General features: G+C 37.1%; 1 protein-coding gene across 11 annotated transcripts in view; it reads left to right on the forward strand.

Annotated features, from left to right (window-relative positions):
- Positions 1-14,727, forward strand: part of robo2 (roundabout, axon guidance receptor, homolog 2 (Drosophila)) — a 250,952-nt gene that overhangs the window by 205,170 nt on the left and 31,055 nt on the right. For 8 of the 11 annotated variants that reach the window (XM_017416383.3, XM_017416389.3, XM_017416387.3 and 5 more), the window contains exons 7-15: positions 653-664; positions 4,904-5,028; positions 6,912-7,083; positions 9,579-9,784; positions 10,689-10,770; positions 10,873-11,035; positions 11,178-11,344; positions 12,494-12,615; positions 14,408-14,639. In XM_017416383.3, the coding sequence (XP_017271872.1) occupies positions 653-664; positions 4,904-5,028; positions 6,912-7,083; positions 9,579-9,784; positions 10,689-10,770; positions 10,873-11,035; positions 11,178-11,344; positions 12,494-12,615; positions 14,408-14,639 (1,281 nt within the window). The remainder of the gene's footprint in view (positions 1-652; positions 665-4,903; positions 5,029-6,911; positions 7,084-9,578; positions 9,785-10,688; positions 10,771-10,872; positions 11,036-11,177; positions 11,345-12,493; positions 12,616-14,407; positions 14,640-14,727) is intronic. The other 3 variants (XM_017416384.3, XM_037980438.1, XM_017416391.3) reach the window with 1 other exon arrangement.

The following is a 14,727-nucleotide window of genomic DNA, read 5'->3' on the forward strand; positions in this document are numbered from 1 at the left end:
AGCTATATTTGTGAGAGTTGCGTCTTCACTTTGAAGGCACTGGTAGCTACACTGAGGAAATGTTAGGGAACACGTACCAGTTCCTCTGTGGCAGTCTCTTTCAAGAGTAAGGTTTTCAGAAGATTCTGTGTCTGAATTCTAAATTTTGAAGTGCTTTTTTTTGCTGTCTGTTTTCTCTTATTGATGTAGTTTTTGTGCTATTCAGTGGTAGCTGAGATAAACACATCTATGACCTGCTAGCACCAACACACACCACCCATAAAAATGTAGATTTCTTTTAAGCAGACAGAGAAGGTCCAGTAAAATGTTTGTATCTAAAGAAGAAAAATTATTTACCCTTTCGGGAAATTAAAATAAACTGAAAAACGTGTGTTTTTACACCAGACTGCTTTTGTCATTCAAGTCAGAGAAAAACAGATGCTTTCAGCTCATCTACAAACTGTCCAGTGGACTAAAGTTACTGGACCCATTCTGTCATGCTTACACTATGCCAGAAATGTGTTGGCCGCAGCTCAACATGTCATTCATTCTGATTTTGATTTATTTTTGTCTTACTTTTTGGTTTATCTGTTCTTCTTTTTTTTACGTTTGTGTGTCTTTGTCTTACTTTACTTTTTTGGTGTATCCACTTTCACCTATGTTGTGTCTCCAGCTCGCCCTGTCGGTAAGTACCCATCACTCTGATTTGATCCCATTCTGCATGTGTCTCACTTAAACATTACTACATTCAAATGCTTGGCAATCAGTTTCCACTGACTTTATTGGTTTTTTTTGTATTGAACTAACACAGACATTTCATTAAACTGTCTTCCCTTTAATTTGCTATTTCCAAAATAAATTTTACAACTTTATGCCTGAAGGTATCTTTTAAAATATTCAGTTAAACATATTTGTTTATTGTAACTTATTAGAACTCGGAGACAAAGCACAAAATATATATTTTTTAAGTCAACATGTATTTGAACCATTAGACATGTGTTTGTCAGGTTGTGTGCTTCATCACAATCAGTTTGAAAGAAAAAAGAGCAGTGAATTTTAGGTTTCTAATTATCTACCGCCCTGGTGGGAACCTCAATAAGCTGGTGTAGATTCTCAGTCATCCAGGTCATGGTAAATTCAAAAAAGGTTACAAGACAAAAACAACTGGACTTCTATTCTGTAGCTGAAGACATTTCGCTTCTCATCCGAGGAGCTTTCTCAATTCAGAAATAGAGAGTATGGATTTGAGTTGAGGATACACCAAAAAAATTAAGTAAAACAAAGACACACAAACGTAAAAAAAAAGAAGAACAGATACTCAACTCCACACTCTCTATTTCTGAATTGAGAAAGCTCCTCGGATGAGAAGCGAAACATCTTCAACTACAGAATAGAAGTCCAGTTGTTTTTGTTTTTTAACCTTTTTTGAATGAACCTCAATTAGCACCAAATCATTGATATATAGCTAATAGCAGGTGCTATTTGGACCCAGCTTAGAAAAAGCTGAACAAATTGGACAGAGTTTTCTGTGAACTGGACAATTGCTTGTAAACTGACTCAGTAACAGTGAACACTCAATACACATTTATCATGTGATGATATTTTTTTTAGTTTTTGATATTTACAACCTTACAAACTTTGTATCCATTTAGCCATGTTCAGATCTTTCTTCTTGTAAGAGATTCTTCAGGGTTTCATTTTAACAAAGCAAACAACTGCCATAACAGGATTATCCAGTCATATTTACAATGTTTATGTTCAATATTCAATTTTCTTTCTAGCTTTGTTTGCACTAACATTTTATTAGGCAGCTAACAGAACTGGTGTTGGCTCCAGCAACACATTTCTACAGCACAGTTATATCAATTATAATAATTTGCTTTACTGTATGTTTGCAATTTCGCTCTGCATTTTAACAATGGCTGAATGGGCTGGCAGAATAATAGTCTCAGACATTTCATATGGTCCAGGTTGTGTTTAAGTTGTGAGTCTTTAGGCCATCTGCGAAATGCTGGAACACCATCCTGAGATCTGTTTATCTTGGACAGACTTCTTTTTTTGCTCGGCTGCACAACTCAGAACTGGAAACCACAATTTAGCTTACTTTGTTGGTCAAAGTAGAATCAAATGTGATGCATTTAGAATGTTAGATTGGTAGTGTAATCATTTTGAGGGAGATGTGCATTCTTGAGAGGAGAAACAAGAAAAGTGCTGTAACAATAAACCTGCAGCACGACAAAGAATGGAGAGGAAAAGAATGGCAGAAGTTTGAGTCAAGACAGACTTGACTGATTTAAAAAAAATAATAAAAAAACAGACTCTGCCTCAGTGGCAGGACTTGAGTTGCCAAAACAGCAGTAGCTGTTCAACGATTGTCAAACTGTCAGCTTCCTAGAAAATGGAAGAAATTACACATTCAGTCTGCCTGTGGGAAGAGACAGTAATTGCTGTCAACTTTTGAATAAAATATGATTGAACGTGGGATTTTGAAGGAGGAGGAAATGTTTGTGACTGCAAGCACTGAATGGATCTCTGTCTCCTTGTCCATTTGTTCTTTTCACCCTGACTGCTGTTGTATGCTGAGCCCTCTCCAAAGCAGGCAGATGTGACTTGTCATGAATTAAATATGGGCCCCTGATCATGTGTTTCCTTAGGAGTGGACAGGAAAGAGCTTCTTGTGTGTCATTAAGGGTCTCTGAATCAAAACATAGAAAGTCTGAGTGAGTCCAGAGCCAAGCTATAAAACTGTTACACTCCAACTTCTTTAGGATATGTCTGAAATTTAGTTCAATACATCTCAGTGAAGCTTCCTGTGCATTTTTACGTCAGTTCTTTGGAACAAAAGAACAAAAAACACAAATTTTGAACCAAAAACTGATGAAACTCAAATACATCCAATAAACTGATTAAATATATATTTTTCTGTGAACTTCCTTGTTGCTTTTTGTGCACAAAATCAGTCTGTTTAAATAAGAAAGAGGAAATCTTTATTTAAAGAAAATATAGAAAACATGACAAACCTTAGAAGCACAATAAAAGTAACCATTCTGTAAGGTGTGAAGCTACATTTTTAGGAAGTAAAATGGTGTACGGGATGAACAGAACAGTAGATGGAAAGGGAGGGGAACAGTGTCCTTGCCAGAGCGTGATTTAGGAGCTGTGTATCAGGTCCAGCATTATGAGAGCCACGAGATATCCAAGCTGCAGAAGGCCAAACGGGAAGGCAGTAAATCTGTTACCATCTGTACCATTCCCAACTGTGTGTATCTTTGACAAATACACACCCCCAAAAAGGGATTACATGAAGAAAGCAGCCAAATGGAAAGAGACTGGCCTTACCAAAACCAGCTGGCTTATTAGAGAAAGGGCTTGCAAAAAATCAAAAGAAACAGAGAATGCAAGATGTTGCACTGCAACAATTCAGATTTTGTGTTGTAGAATTTCAAGCAGTCTTAATTTCTTTGTCTCTAATTATGTATGTCTAAAAAATGGCCTCTTTGCCCATTGTCTTTATATATGAAAGGTCAGGCCATTGACTCTGAGCCTTTAATATGTTGACTTTCATTTTTGCTGTTTAAATTATGTTAGCTCCTGTAAGAGATGTGTCATTGATGTATTCTTAGCAAATATTGTACTTGTCAAAATGGGACATGACCCTCGGAGACAAGCATAGAATAAACAAATAGAGATCTTGGGTCATGCAGCTAATTGGTGTTTCTTGCTTTATTTTTTAGTTTAGAAAAGGCATACTAAAGATATAGTAGTTCACAAACCTATAGCTTGTAGATTATCATTTTAAAACCATAAGTAGAACATTTTGTTTATAGCAATGATGTAATTTAAACTTTATAATATGGGCACAGAGTGGCTCTAATTGACAGAGCAAGCACATTATCAAGTTGTTAAATACAAGGTAAAATGCTTTGTTTTATCATCTGTCTTAAACTAAGTGGGATAAAACAATTTAAAAATCACCATTAGGCTGTATTGAAGGAAACTTGTAAAACTGGTTAGTGGTTTTGAAAGGCATTTAAATTAATCAAATACCTTGAAATCAGAAACCAGCCATTTTTTTCTCAAAGCAAACATATACTTTATAGTTCTTTATTATGCAACTACTCATTAAGATTAGTCAGCATTTGATTGCTTATTGTCTTATGAATTAATTAATTAATTCTTTATTATTTAATCACATCTGTCAAGTTATCTTTGAGAAATATTTCTCTTTGGCCTTAGGTGTGTTTGTGACAAGTGGTCTGACTATTGATAGAATGGGGACCACTTACTGAGAAAACACAGTGTGATCTCAAAATTTGATAAATTTTTCAGACCTCTTCTCCTTTTGATGGAGAGGTGTTAGCTTGAGGTGTGATAAACACAGAACTATTCTTCTGTCTCTCACTCCCTTTCTATAACTCTTCAATCAGAAGTTGTATCAAACCACCTCAGATCTTGACTTTTATATGAGATGTACTCTAATGCAGAGTAAATTCTACATATGGAAAGTCAGACACAATTAACCTTTTGTGTTTAGACCTAACTATACTGCAGTGTTGGATGTATTGAAGGCATGGGTGTGCCTATGTGTTGTCTAAAATTTAAATGCCATTGTGACTGAGGCTCTTCCTTGTGAATGCCACTGTGACTGTCATTCATTCAAGTGTAGCCTCACCTGGATGAATGGCTAACCTGGTTACCATGGCAGTAATAGTCTTCTTTCTTCAGAGCAAAAGACAGATATAATGTTGCATGGAAGCACTATTAGTTTTAATTTTACCTTGTGAATTATTGCTTGCTTTTGCTTGAAGTTCTTCAGCTTTAATAGCTTCTGACCTTGCCATAGTCCAGATGTTTGTTCTCACTGTGTTTTGTCCTCACTTTGTACTACTCATCTAACACTGTTGCTTTGGGCCTTTGACTTCAGCTCCACCCCAGTTTGTCATCCGTCCAAGGGATCAAATAGTATCACAAGGCCGCACTGCCACTTTCCCATGTGAAGCCAAAGGAAATCCTCAGCCTGCTGTTTTCTGGCAGAAGGAGGGAAGTCAGGTAAGACCAAATACTTTAACAAAACCCAGACTTTTATTTTTTATTTATTTTTATGTATTATTCCCTACATATAAAGACATATTGCCATTTTTCCAGAAACCTTTTTAATATCTAATGGGTGTTTGTTATCAACACTCAGTGCTTAGTTTGGATTCCCCTGGCTATATGCACAATAGCTGTGTGCTTATCCTTCTGCCCTGTTCACACACACAGCAGCTCAACCTATACTATCTCTAATCAGTATCTTCACTAAAGACACAAAGATACACTTTTGTTCTCAGGAGCTGCCAAGTGACAGTGAGCCTGGCAAAGTGTTAATCGTTTTTGTGTGTGTGACCCTGAACTGATAAGAACGATTGTATCCCTGTATCCTTCACTCAAAAAGATAAACCGATTCAAATACCTGGATGTGATCACAACAGTCAACAACAGGGCCAATTAGGAGCCTGCTGGGGCTTGTAGATTAGCTAAAGATATGACTCAACTCTGGATGAGGTTGGAACACTCACACAAAGACTCATTCTTTGCCTAAAGGCCAACAATTATGAAACAGTTATTTTGTAAGCAGAAGTGCTAACAAGCTATCATGTTCACACAAACATTTGGACTAATAATCACCCACCTATGAGTGACCTAAAGCACCATGAGTCACTATAACCTAGAACGTAAGGCTGGTGTATGTCACACTGTTAAAGATTAAAGATGAGGTGTTGGGTCTGAATACACCACAAACATTTTATACAAGCAGATGCACATCTTCACCATCTCAATCTTTCCTTTGATGATTTGTTAGAGATATGAAGATATTTGCCAGGAAAGCAAATTAAAGGTAATTAATTGCAGTAATTATAGGACATAAAAAGCTTTATTATTCTCCTACTTAAGGACAATGAAGTGCATATTTCTCAAGTGTTCAAGGTGCATGAAAGCTAATTTAAGCAGCATACTTTGTTTTGTTGATGTAATTAGGTATAATCATTTGTGGGTGTTATATTTGCTGTTTTTGCTTTGGGAATCTTAAGACAAAATATCAAATAGAGTTAAATGGGTTTATATTCATATCCTTGGCAAACAAAAAATCCTATCACCACTCTTTGAGAATGATCATTTGTTCACAGAAAGGACACAAAGGTATTTTATTTATTATTTAATTGATAAACATTATGTAATCTAATATTTACACTGAATGGACACTTTTCTCGTTTCATCAATGTAAATAAAAGACATATCAGCTCAGTGGCATGGTTAGCACATAGTCCAGATCTCCATTCAGCTTTAAAATTTGTAATAGTCTCACAACAAGACTCCATCTTGCAAATCTGATCTGTCAACAGCTATATGGGAAAGTAAGATTCTGATTGATGAAGAACATTATTTTTCATTAGTGAAGTTCATGCTCCAATAGATTCAAGCTGTCATAAACCCAAAGGAAGTGCAACAAAGTCATAAATGAAATTTTTATGACTTCCAGTATTTGTTTTTCTATAAAACATCTGAACAAATATCCACCCACAGCAATGAACTCTTTTTTTGCCATCTCAGAAAGTACAAGTTTGCTGTTAAAGAGAAAAAATTAACAAAAGAACCATTCAAGACTGCAGCTGAGTTTATGCAGAAAGAAGTGATGAAGCCATCAAAATCAAAGGTTCTTTTCTGAAAGATCAAGGGAAAAAATTACAAGCCTATACATGTTTTTCAGCTTGAGGTTGGTTAGCCAAGTGATAGATGGAATTGCTCATACTGTAGCTGTAACAGTTTAATCTCTTTCAGCGTTCACAGTGTATGTGTGAGTTTGGTTTAGCGTGTAAATAGGCAATTTTGTAATTTTCCCATGTTCCACTACGTTTGTGTTCTCACTAATTGGCTGTTTGTTCCTCCTTCAGAATTTGCTCTTTCCCAACCAACCCCAACAGCCCAACAGTCGTTTTTCAGTGTCGCTCAGTGGAGAGCTCACCATCTCATCTGTGCAGCGATCAGATGCTGGTTACTACATTTGCCAGGCCCTGACCATTGCAGGCAGCATCCTCGCTAAGGCTCAACTGGAGGTCACAGATGGTGAGGGAAAACTGACGTGTGACTTTTTCCATCTCTGTACGCAGCTGCACATTAGCACTTGTCATAGCATCGCTGTAAACATGGTGAAGCTGGTGGCTCATCACCGAACAGATGATGCATGCTTGAATTAAGGGCATTTGGTCTAAATGTGTCTCCTGCCTTGTTCAGTTTTAATTGGGGTTTAGACATAAACACATTTGAAAGGATGCAGTATAACTACAAATAGGATTTTGTTGTCTATAAAAAAAATTTGCTTTCTTGAAGTAGCAGGGCACTATTGACTTTTAATTTCTGTATTTTTGGTTGACTTTTTTTCATTTTTAATTTGGGAGAATTTAATTAAAACTTTCCTATTTTCCCTTCAGTGAGGAAATAAAGCATTGTCCTTGAGTTTCTTCAAGTTTAATGATCAGCATTTGGATGAGGCACACAAATGTGCACAAGGGTAGGAGGAAGGGACAGAGAGATTGATTGAATGAGTGACAATAGCCTTCAATGGAATGAATTATGGGCTCGCTTAGTGTGGGAGCATCTAATCTGCTCAGCTGCTGTGATGGCAAGATAGACGGCTATCCATATGTCCGTTGAAATACCTGCAAGCAGCAAAATTAAAAACGCCACAGGAAGACTTTTTCACTCTTTTAGTGTGTCCTTCAAAGAACTGCAAAAATACAGTATTGTTCAGTACAAGATCAGTCTTAAATGGTTCCCTAAGAAACATACAGTCTATCCTATTAATGTAAATAGTCAGTCAAAACAAGTGTAGCTCTTATGAGCATTTTCAAGCAAGACAAACATCTTCCATTTGAATAAATATTTTATTTTAATCTAAATCTGTTTTATTTTAGTTTTTTCAAAATTTGGGGAATTAAAATCTGACATCTTTATTTATTTATTTATTTATTTTTCCAAATTTATACACCAAATGGAATGTTAACAAAAAGGGTGCTGGTCAGGTTCTATGGTTGAATGAGTGAAAGGAGGACAAAACAAGGGGGTTCAGGGAAAGGTCATGGCCACACCTGCTGCAGTCTTTATGTGATTTACTGCCCCGAGTCCCGCCAGCAGTCTGTGGAGTTCAAGGATATCTGTAATGAAAAATTCCTGATCCAGAGACCCAAGGCCAACTTGAGCTTTGCCTTCTCCCTTTGTCACTCCTACATGCCATCAACACATGCATCTGATGCATCAAATCTCCTGTCAAAGCACTGCCCTCTACTTGTGCAGTTTCTTCTCCTAATGCAGTCTTACATCAGCTTACTCTGTTCTGAATCACAACTTGCATTGGAGTCATGAAACTTACAAAAACCATCTTTTAGGAAATATTGATGTACATCATAATTTATATGAGACATGTTTTAATTATATGTTATGCTATTATATGTAGATCTTGAGGTGAAAGCAGAGTTTCATGAAAAAAAAACGTGTTTAAGAAATTGGACAAATCACAAGCTGGCTGGTCAAAAGTGCTTTACAACTGGTTTTCCTTACTGCTTTTAAGTTTTTCATTTAAATTTTTAACTTGGAGAGGACTAAAATTAATTAATAAATTTGACTTGTGGTGGATAATAAATTTTATATTTGCATTTTTTTCTTCCTACATCTTAGTTAACCCCAAGCAAGGGTTGACCATAACGCCTCAAAAGCAAATGAACTTGAATTACTTCCTTTTGTCAGATGTAACTGTGAAAGAGAAAATAGGGTTGGAAGCAATGGTGTGATAATGTGTTGAAAGGTTACTAAGGTAGACTTGGTAATTAGCCCCTGCAGGTCTGACATCATTAATCCATACTTTCTAATTAATGTAGGTTCTGTGCTGCCACGGGGACTCCACATTATTCAACTCTAAATTATAAACTGTCTATGTGCTCTGGTGCTAAATCTCTTGGAGATCACCTCTGTCTTACCCACTAATTCACAGAAGTAACCTAAAGGCTTTTTTTTGCACATTATAGCAAATGAAACTGCTCATATGAATGGAAGTGATCATAGCATTAACTTTTACCTAAAGTAAAACTGGAATGGCGAAAAAAAGATTTTCTTCTGTCTTTATTTGATTTGAAGACAAAAAACTGTAACATTCAGTATTAAAGAATCATCTTTTATTTTTCCCCACGTTGCACATAATGAAGTATTTATCCAAACCACATTGACTCAACCAGCAAAAGTCTCACCGCCTAAGTGTACCACAGAGTCCTGGGTAATGTATAAAAAAAAGCTACCCGGGCAGTAACAGGAAACTGTTGCTATTCCTCTGCCACATCAATGAAACTAGAAAACACTACTCAGCTTTTTTCCATCATTCTTAGAAATATAGGATATGCTCATTGTTCTGTGGCACAATTTAATGGCATGTGGAAAAATGGTTGACCCTTTGATAGAGATCCACATCTGTCCGTGTGTGTTTTATGATCAATGCTGTGACTCAGTTTGTTTTATAGTTGGACATCCTATATGAACACCATTAACACCATAAATTTGTCTTTATGTCTAAGTGCTAACAGACAGACCACCGCCCATTATTCGCCAAGGACCATCTAATCAGACACTTGGGGTGGGCAATGTGGCACTACTGAAGTGTCAGGCATCTGGAGACCCCATCCCTTCCATCAGCTGGCTGAAGGATGGGGTCAGTCTTTTGGGAAAGGACCCTCGAATGTCCCTGCAGGAGCTGGGTAGCCTGCAGATCAAATACATTAAGGTAATAAGTTTTAGCTTTTGTGCTTTATCCACAATGCAAGTTGTGTACCAACAGTTTTATATCAAGTTCTCAAGTATGTGTTTTGAAGTAACATTTGCCTTGATTTTAGATGTTTTTAGAGTTATGTTTTTTGTTTTTTTGTTTTTTTTTTCAAAAATTGTCATCGGCATGAAAACAGCTATAAAGAGATGAATAGTCTTCATTGATTTTTTTTTTTTTATCAGAAGTGTTTGATAGCATCACTTAGTGGCATGGCAGCTCCAACTGGGCTCAGCTGTGAATGGATGGATGGACTCCAGCTGTTGGAGAGAATATATATTCACTTACTGATATATACACACATGTGTACACACATGCACATTTAGAGTAGATTAAATTTAAGAGGCTCACATCTTCGTTCCCCCACTCAAAGCTCTCAGTGGAATACCTATTATGCTTGACAAAGCTGCAGACCACTGACATGTTATTTAATAAATGGAAGGCACAGGGACAAAAACCAACAAACAACCAAAGTTCCTAAGAGAGACGGAGAGACAAGCCAGCTGTCATCGGTCCAAGGGTTCTATCAGCTCACCATAAATTAATTAGCCTGGCTTTGTTGTGGTCGGCAGGACAGTGGGGAAACAAGAATGGGGGGGTGGAAAAGTGATGGAAGGGTGGTGAGTAGAAAATAGAATTCATTAGGAAATTAGCGTCAGCACTTTGAGGCACTCACAAATGACACAGAGTTTGTCCTGCACACTGCTAGCATGTGGCATCTTTCCATCAGTTTGGTGTGTTTCAGCAAACGGATTATCTTAAGTGGATGCCTTACTAAAATAATTCTTGCAGTAAAAGTGTCAGTAAGCTTTGGCTGTCTGCTTGTTCTTATTCAAACATTCTTGCATTTTCTACTGTATGCTAGCTTTCAGACTCTGGGATCTACACATGTGTGGCTACAAGCTCAAGTGGTGAAACATCATGGAGTGCTTTCTTAGAAGTCGTAGGTTAGTCAAGAACAATTTTGTATTTTATGTACTTGTAACTTGTTGACTGTCACATTTCTTAGAAAAGTTGGCTTTATTCTGTCCTCCTTTCTATTCATACAGAATCATTAGCAATAGTTACAAAGAACTTTGATGAGAATGAGCTTCCAGGCCCACCATCTAAACCTCAAGTTACTGATGTTACCAGAAACAGTGTGTCCTTGTCCTGGCAGCCTGGAATGACTGGAGCATCACCTGTCTCTTCCTATGTCATTGAAGCTTTCAGGTTTGTGTACCATCACACCGAACCTTCACTTTGTAGCATCATTGGTTGACTGTAGCTATTCGCTACACATACAAATGGAATGTTACCATGAGAATGTGACATTGGTAAACAGTTTTAAAAACACCACTCTCTTCTATTGCAGTCAATCAGTGAGCAACAGTTGGCAAACAGTTGCAGATCATGTCAAAACCACACAGTTTACCATCAAAGGTCTTCGTCCCAACACCATCTACCTGTTTATGGTCCGAGCAGTCAACAGCCAGGGCCTGAGTGATCCCAGCCCAATGTCTGATCCTGTCAGAACACAAGGTACCTAAGATTATTGATTATATTGCAGCTCAAATGTTCACTTTTTTCCTCTTCTTTGCTTAGTGTACTTTATTTTTCTATGATATGATAAGGTCACTGTTCCACTCCAAAGTGTGATATTTATCAGCTCCTTTTTGCAATTTACAGTGAATTACTGTACCAAAGCACTGCAGAATGTTCCAGAGGTCAAATTCCTCAGCCCAGCTCAGCTCAGCTCATTAGAGCTACTCTTAAGCAATTAAATAAAATAAGCATGTCTACTTTTGGAAGGCATAACAGCATTAGTGCCTTCCATGCAATGTTAATCTTCATATTAGGAGAAAATGACCATCTCCATTACCAGAGAAGATTTGATTACAATGCTGAACAGACAACAGTCTTCAATGTGCAGTAATATGAAAAGTCTATAGAAACAAAATAAATAAATAAAAAACAGATTTTGGCTTTGCTCTTCCAAACACAAGCCAAAAGCATCTAGAAGGGTTATAATTTTAGCAATTTTCAGCTAAAAGTCCTAAGATGATATATAGTGTTGATTGATAACAGCATGCTTTAATGATGAATTGATTCTTTACTCTTTTTTCCTTTTTACTTCTTTTGGCTTATCTCTCGCAGTTAGGTTGGCTTATGATTTATGACATTATTGGGTTCTTTAAATGAAGCTTTTTTAAAACATAATTTTCTCCTGTGAGTGTTTTCCTGTTTCCTTCAGTAAATAACTCAAAATGTGGCTCGCATCTACCACACTCAGGATCTCATATACTGAAGTTTTTATTTCCTTTAAACTTAAAACAGATGTGAGTGGGAAATGAGCTAGGAAATAGTGTCATGGTGTCCATTAATCTTTCATTCAATATGTCTGAGGGTCAAACATTCAGAGTGCATGTGTTAATGTGGTTGTTCAGTCAGGCACAAGGAAGTGAAGGCACAAAAACTTTTTCAACCTTTTATTCTTTCTTTTCAGTCCCTTTTACAAAATGAAAAGATTATTTTAGTGTAGACAATATTTTTTTGTTTGTTTGTTTTCAAATGAAGTCAACTTTGTTAAATCTGTGAGCTCAGTCTTGACATTCACCATCAAATTGTTCTGAATCAATTTGCCGTTGTCCTTGAATTGTTCTGTCAATTTTTTCTTTATTTTTCTCATAGATATAAGCCCTCCAGCCCAGGGTGTTGACCACAGACACGTGCAGAAGGAACTTGGTGAAGTCATTGTTCGATTGCATAACCCAGTTGTACTGAGTCCCACAACCATACAGGTCACATGGACCGTAAGTGCAGCATATCATTTTTCCTAACAACTATATTAATTTGATTGACGCAGCTTTTTTGTGCATTTTTTTATTTGTCCAGCAATCAAGCCAGACAAATAGCTTGATAGCTAGCTATCTAGCTAACTGTCCAAGAATTTAGAAAATGTATGTCAAAAGTAATTTGGTTTGTGTGTTTTATTGTGTCTACATTTTTAGTTCTGCTAAATTCAGTCATAAAGTGAAGGTACTTGACATTAAATATTTCCCTTTGAAGCTGCTGCTGGAGGCAACCATTTGTTTTATGTCAGGGAATTTCTGTCAGGTTGTTCCCTCAGTCTGCAGCTTTGAAATATTGTAATTGGTGACTTAGAAGTAGCCAAACATCAAATGGTAGCAAAATGGTTTCTTTAACCACCATGAACATCAAAAGACTTGTCAGGAACACCTGGATGTTCATCAATCTTCACTTACCTGTTTCCCTGCTAAAACAAAGATAATTCAGCAGAAAATAATTATTAAAATTAATGCTGATGCTTGCTGGTTTCCTCTGCCTTTGTGAAAACATATTCATCTTCCTATATGTAGGCATACACTTGATTTTCCGTTATGGATAGGTACTTATTGTAGTGTTTGCTTAGCCATGAGAATCAACTATATGCTTATTTTAGACAGTTTGAAGAACAATGAAAACACTGAAAAATCTGCAGCCTGGATGTGAGTGTTTATATTTAATTGCATGATAATGAGGACAAAAAGACTGTTCAGATTCTCGATGGCTGAGGTGTTCATTCATTATATGTGGTGGTTTATTTTGATTATGGCACTATAAATCACTCAGTTGTAGTTATTTGCGTAACATCACTTAGTGGAATGGGGTGCTAGTTAGCATTTTCAAATGAACAGCATTGGCAGTTTCCCTGTTGACATGTTTATTGACCCCTGTAGTAAGTCTCACCCCAAGACTTGGTTGTTAATTTAATTCTAAACCACTGCTTTATGATTGTAATGTACAGTCAACGCAAAACATGTCTGCCTAAATCAATCAAGGGTCCTTTCTGTAAACAGAGGAGCCACTTTATATTTCGAAATCATTTCATTAATAAAAGTCACACACCAACAAGGGAATCCATTTTGCTGATTTACTCAGTCTACACTGCTGAAAAACAGCTGCTTAATATCCCACTTGAAAGCAGCATTCACTTTCTCTACTGTTAACAAGCTATTATAGTGAGTTATGCGCCTGCTCCTCCTCTGCATAAATTCAGCTTTTTCTGTTCAACTAAATGGCCTAAGTTTTAAGGGAAGTACCCTTTGTAGCTTTCATGGTTTCATCACAATTTCTGTCTCCTGTTTTTTTCAGTGGGAAATGCCTGCTGATAGCACCTCTGTTGTACATTGGCTTTGTGTCCCCTGGGTCTATGTATTTGTTGCTGCATGACATTCTTATAGTTACAGCCCATCTTAGATGTGCTGAGACCTGTTTCAAACTGTCTCTGTTTAGTATTTATTATGCGTTTGGGACATGCACATGCCCTATAAGGTGGCATTATGAAAAGGCATTTTAATGGAAAAGGCAACACTTTAGGCTAGGAGCTGTGAACATGAGGTAATGTTAGTGTGCTAATTGAGCAAAGTGTGGCATGGCTGGTGATAAAAGCTCCATTAAACAAGTAACAGCCTCTAAAGTGTCATGCATGTAATCTTGTAAAGCACACTGCAGAAAAAAACAATGTCACAAGGTAGCTTTCACCAGTCCAAGTACAAAATACAGCAAATACATTAACAATCCCATCTTCATTTCCTTTTTCAGGTGGATCGTCAGTCCCAGTTTATTCAGGGTTACAGAGTTCTGTACAGACAGACATCAGGGCTTCCTTCGCCAGGACCATGGCAGATCCAGGATGTGAAAGTCCCCTCTGAGCGCAGTGTCATCCTCTCATCGCTTAAGAAGGGAATTGTTTATGAAATTAAGGTCCGGCCCTATTTCAATGAGTTTCAAGGCATGGACAGTGAATCCAGGACAGCACGGACCTCTGAGGAGGGTGAGAAGTGAAATAAATCACTGTGGTTATTTATTGATTGCAAGAGGAGTAAAAAGCATTAGGTGATCTTAATCAAAAATGGCATGAC

This window comes from Kryptolebias marmoratus, linkage group LG2, assembly GCF_001649575.2.
Source record: "Kryptolebias marmoratus isolate JLee-2015 linkage group LG2, ASM164957v2, whole genome shotgun sequence".
NCBI classification, from domain to species: Eukaryota; Metazoa; Chordata; class Actinopteri; order Cyprinodontiformes; family Rivulidae; genus Kryptolebias; species Kryptolebias marmoratus.